Source organism: Limulus polyphemus, unplaced genomic scaffold (genome assembly GCF_000517525.1).
Source record: "Limulus polyphemus unplaced genomic scaffold, Limulus_polyphemus-2.1.2 Scaffold187, whole genome shotgun sequence".
Lineage (NCBI taxonomy): Eukaryota > Metazoa > Arthropoda > Merostomata > Xiphosura > Limulidae > Limulus > Limulus polyphemus.
This window is the reverse complement of record NW_013665797.1, coordinates 267,199-273,214: the sequence shown is the minus strand read 5'-3', so window position 1 is coordinate 273,214 and position 6,016 is coordinate 267,199. Positions and strand designations below refer to the sequence as shown.

General features: G+C 37.9%; 1 protein-coding gene across 1 annotated transcript in view; it reads left to right on the top strand.

The window, feature by feature from the left end:
• LOC106478175 (CD109 antigen-like) overlaps positions 1-6,016 on the top strand; it is a 138,544-nt gene that overhangs the window by 64,230 nt on the left and 68,298 nt on the right. The window contains exon 2 of the mRNA XM_022381721.1: positions 3,715-3,836. Within this exon, the coding sequence (XP_022237429.1) occupies positions 3,730-3,836 (107 nt within the window). The 5' untranslated portion in view covers positions 3,715-3,729. The remainder of the gene's footprint in view (positions 1-3,714; positions 3,837-6,016) is intronic.

Sequence of the window (6,016 nt, the reverse complement as noted above, 5' to 3'; positions counted from 1 at the left end):
ACACGATGATAGCTCAAATATGTACATATAGTTTTATGATAAGGCAACACGGTGATAGCTCAAATATGTACATATAGTGTTATGATAAGGCAACACGATGATAGCTCAAATATGTACATATAGTTTTATGATAAGGCAACACGATGATAGCTCAAATACGTACATATAGTTTTATGATAAGGCAACACGATGATAGCTCAAATACGTACATATAGTGTTATGATAAGGCAACACTGTTATAGTGAACTTTATGTTTGGAAATATAATTTGCAACTTTTCGTTGTGTTTACTCTGTGATGTTTAACAAAATCAGGGTAGTGAAATAAACAGTGTGGTATTAGTATTTTCAATCTGAGCAGCATCATATGAGCACATGGGCTAAACGGTCAGGCCAGATGTCACTAGCGTTTAGGTGTAGCAGTCCCTAATGATGAGCTATTGACCAGAGAGAGAGAGAGCGAAAAGGCAGCTAGTCAATAGCACCAGTCACCATAAGAGCTTTGTATGACTTGAACAGAAAAACGGAAATGTCTCTCACTCTTGTAATGCATCCAGAAATGAAAGTACGGAACATTTTCAGCGGCATCGCGGTGCAAACCTTGGACCTTCATTCCCGACACACTAACGGCTAAGAAATATAGAAATAGCAGGATTTAACTTTCTATTTGTTTCTGTATATCAGATTTAACTATCTGTTTGTGTTCTTCATGAAAAGATTATATAGCGTTAAGTTTAACAATTAACTCTGATTCTACAACGCTTTGGGGACGAAAATAAAGTCTGTAGATCGGACGTATTTGACTGTTATTATCACAAGTACTGTTCTCATAACATAAACTAACAAGTACAGATTCTGAACTGAGAGTGCATTAAGCCTACCAGGTGCTGGTTTAGACCATACAAAACTCACTTTGGTTGTGTTTTGATATTTCTGGTCTTTTGTGTTTATGAAATGGGGACTGCACAATAGCCCGAGAGAGGGGGATTCTGGACGACATTTTGTTACTGTTTTCTATATAAAGACGCGTCCCACAGAGCTTATTAAACTACAAAAGTTTAGACTTTTTTTTTCCTCCCAAGAACAGATGGCGTGTTACCGTATTGCACCAGTTTTAAATCCTCTTGTTTGCTTCTAAAATCCAACTAGTGCTGTATTTTTCCAAACCTAGGGTAACGCTCTATAATGTAAGAATGCCAAATACCTTACTGTCTACAGAAAATTGTATTGTATTTGCAAACATTTTCAGAGAGTTTAAAGTAGTATGTTAAAAAAATCTAAACTGTCTTTTTTACCACTTTAATTCTCTATTCCGTAGATATAATAGAATGGATAAAAATACAACTAGTTTGTTACTGTAAAACATCAGTTCACAAGAGTGCTGTATTCAAATTCTATTAATATCACGATTAGTTTGCTAAACTGCCGAACCCAAGCTCTCTGTAACTTAAAAGAAAAAACTTTAATGGGTTGCAATATCCAGACTTCGAGGTACGACTTCGCTGTCGTATCCACTCTGATGTTCGTTGCAGTAAAACGTAGTTCGCTGGCTTCTTTATCCAGACCATTTAGAACGAAGTGCATAAAGAAAGTTAATTTATACCTAAGCTAACTTTCAGTTTTTTCACCTTTTTAAAACAATCATTTATCCGAATTTATTCAATCGTACGCTACCGGTTTGTGTTAATCACCTGTAACAGGTACATATCCCGCTACCGGTTTGTGTTAATCACCTATAACAGGTAAATATCTCGCTACCGGTTTGTGTTAATCACCTATAACAGGTAGATATCCCGCTACCGGTTTGTATTAATCACCTACAACAGGTAAATATACCGCTCATGGCCAGGTGGTTAGGACGTTCGACTCGCAATCTGCGGGTCTCGGGTTCGCATCCCCATCCCACCAAACATGCTCGCCCTTTCAGCCGTGAGGGCGTTATAATGTGACGGTCAATCCTACTATTCGTTGGTAAAAGAGTAGCCCAAGAGTTGGCGGTGGGTGGTGATGACTAGCTGCCTTCCCTCTAGTCTTACACTGCTAAATTAGGGACGGCTAGCGCAGATAGCCCTCGTGTAGCTTTGCGCGAAATTCAAAACAAACAAACAAATATCCCGCTACCGGTTTGTGTTAATCACCTATAACAGGTAAATATCCCGCTACCGGTTTGTGTTAATCACCTATAACAGGTAAATATCCCGCTACCGGTTTGTGTTAATCACCTATAACAGGTAAATATCCCGCTACCGGTTTGTGTTAATCAATTATACCTAGTAAATAGCCCGATAGCGATTTGTGTTAATCCCCTACAACAGGTAAATATCCCGCTACCGGTTTGTGTTAATCACCTACAACAGGTAAATAGCCCGATAGCGGTTTGTGTTAATCAATTATACCTGGTAAATATACCGATACCGGCTTGTGTTAATCACCTATACATGGTAAATATACTAATACCGACTTGTGTTAATCACCTATACATGGTAAATATACTGATACCGGCTTGTGTTAATCACCTATACATGGTAAATATACTAATACCGGCTTGTGTTAATCACCTATACCTGGCAAATATCCCATTACTGGCTTGTGTTAACCACTTATACCTGATAAATATCCAGGTACCGTTTGGGCTAACTCTATACAGGAGTTTTCTCCCTAATGACCGATGACCACACTCCTTTTTGTTAAATGGTACCCTATTGGTCAGATTCTGTTGAAGAGGGGCATGAGGTTAACGTTTTATACAAGGCTGTACCTATATATATATATAATTATTTAATGGAAAGCTATAAAATGTATAACTTGAAAGTTCGGTTTTTCACAGAAAATAAAGTTTCATCCAAACAAAAACATGACATGCATGTGTATGAAAAAGACTCAACGATATTGGTTCATTATCTAACGCTATATTATATAGAAGATATCCCTTTTGATCCAGATAAGCTAGATTTTTTATGTATAATAATTAGTTGAAATAGCCTCTTTGGGAAAGTGAATATAAAAATAACTGCTGTATGCGTGACAAAATATGGTTAAAATCAATAACTATAAGACATAACATAGTTCTTCTTCCTGCTCAACACTTTAAACATTTATTTGTACTAAAGAAGACGAGGTCACAAACATTTTTAGAAAACAACTACAACCTTTCTCAAAGTGACGTTCCGTGTTCCTGTGGCAGTTACACAATGTAGTTCTTTCACTCCTAAAAATAGCTCCAAGTCTCCTCATTCAGGTTCTCTCTACTCATTGAATTCTCGCATCAGAGTCGTTCTATGTTTATCTGAATAGAGCTGTTGTAGTTCAGAACCGCCTTCGACCAGAATCTGACGTATAAAACACGATCTTTGACAAGAATCTGACGTATAAAACACGATCTTTGACAAGAACCTGACGTATAAAACACGATCTTTGACCAGAACCTGACGTATGCAACGTGATCTTTCACCAGAACCAGGCATATGAAACATGAACTGCTCATAAGTTGTGAAAAATATTGTAGAACCTTATACATTTCTTAAATTAAAATTAAATTACTGTTCGTTGAATTTTATCTAGAAACCGAAACAATGGAAAAGACTCTTGATATTCAGTGGGAGTAAATATAGATTAAAGGTTTACTTGATAGATATTTTTAATATAAAGTTAGCAATCATTTCGAATGTGCTCTGCATAATTTATTGATTTCACTAATCTGTTTCTTATTTTTACAGTGAAAGCTATCAAGGATGATTTCCACCTTCTTTATTCTCTTAACAATAACGACATCTCCTGGTTTATTTCACACCGATTTCACGGAAAATGAAGTGAAGATACACCGTATTCAGAATGACCCGTAAGTTTAAGATTTTTTGTTGTTGTCTATTTTGAATAGTTGTTTGGACAAAATGCTTCGACGTTCGCATTATAAGGCATATGTCCTTTAGATCTGGGATGTAGATCCACTTAAATCTCGTCCCCACCGTGTTTGATTAGGAATAATCCACCTACTTCCAATCGTATTGTCAGCCTTTATAGAAAAATAAGCGAAACTTCTCACGCCTGATTGAATTAATAAAAAGCAACACTCACTTATCTGTTATATGTTTTGATGTGGTTTCCAAGGAGTTTGGGGATATATATTTTGAACCCATTTTTTTGCATCTCTAGAAATCTAATCTGGTCATCTTAGTTAAAGGGCTAACTCCCTAGCAAATTTTTAAAAGGCAAAACTGTTACAAAGTATTTTACAATCAGTTTGTTTGTTTGTAATTAAGCACAAAGCTACACAATGGGCTATCTGTACTCTGCCCACCACGGATATCGAAACCCGGATTCCAGTGTTGTAAGTCCGCAGACATACCGCTGTGCCACTGGGGGCTTTACAACCAGAATATAATGATTTAACTTACAAAAGCCGTTATTAAATGTGTCGGACTATGAATCATAGGGTCCACGGTTCGCGTCTAATTTCTGCAAAATCGCGCTTGCGTGTTAAGGCTGTGGGGTCAAATCCAGATATTTTATAGAGTGACGGTGGGTGCTGCTGACTAGTTGCGTTCCCTTTAGTCCATAAGTTCGAAATGAGGGACAGCTAGCACAGATACCCCTTGTACAACTTTTCATGAACATTCAAAACAAACAGGCAGTTGGTAAAGCCCCTCGTCTATGTCACATTATTTAAAACGGGCTAGTTAATGTTTGGATATACCGGTGTTGACTTCCTATAAAACAGAGGATTTAATAAAAAAATGTACTGGCGTTGACTTCCTTTAAAAAGGGGGATTTAATAATGAAATGTACTAGCGTTGACTTCCTTTAAAAAGGGGAATTTGTTACTGGGATGTACTGCTGTTGACTTCCTTTAAAAAGGAGGATTTGATACTGGGATGTACTGGTGTTGACTTCCTTCCTCCTTTTCTGAAATGTTTAAGGCCCAATTATAAAACAAGAATGCCAGACATGGCCAGGTAGTTAGTATGTCTGAATTATGAATCCGAGGATTCATGGCTCACAACCCGTTGCCGTAAAAAAACCGTGCTCCGCACTTTGGGAGCGTGGATGCACTCTAACATTAATCTCACTATTCGATCAAACAAGAGTAGCTCAAGAGAAGGTGTTGAGTACTACTGACGATCAAACAAGAGTAGCTCAAGAGAAGGTGTTGAGTACTGCTGACGATCAAACAAGAGTAGCTCAAGAGAAGGTGTTGAGTACTGCTGACGATCAAACAAGAGTAGCTCAAGAGAAGGTGATGAGTACTGCTGACGATCAAACAAGAGTAGCTCAAGAGAAGGTGTTGAGTACTACTGACGATCAAACAAGAGTAGCTCAAGAAAAGGTGATGAGTGCTGCTGACTAACTGCCTTTCCTACAGTTCAATATTAGGGACGGCTGTGCACAGATAGCCATTGTTCAGCTTTGCGCAAAAATTCTGAAACAAACTTATTATGATGTAAGAGCTACATCATCGCAGTTCCCTAACTTCTCCAGTTACATTTGTAGCACAGGGAGCGGCCGAAGCTGCAAACTTCGGTTAACCAGAAAAAAAAGAAACAAAGCGAAGTTCGTTAAAACTTTCTCACAATAATTAGACAACAGCCAGATGAAAGTCGTGAAAATAAAACAAAACGACAACACTTTCTGAAAAAATGAAATTGGACATACATGTATATTCACAGGCATACAAATGTATTTTCGCAAAAAAAAATCTCTATATAATTTCTTCTTCAGCTGTGTTAGATACCTTTCTAATGTACGAAAGATTATATATATATATATATATATATAATGTGTATGTAATAACGAGAGAGAGAGAGAGAATGTGTTAGTGACGGATAGAGGGAAGGCAGCTAGTCAACACCGCCAACTATTGGGCTAATCTTTTACCAACGAAAAAGCCCGGCATGGCCAGGTGGTTAGGGCACTCGACTCGCAATCTGAGGGTCGCGGGTTCGAATCCCCGTCCCACCAAACATGCTCTCCCTTTCAGCTGTGGTGGCGTTATAACGTGACGGTCAATCCCACTATTCGTTG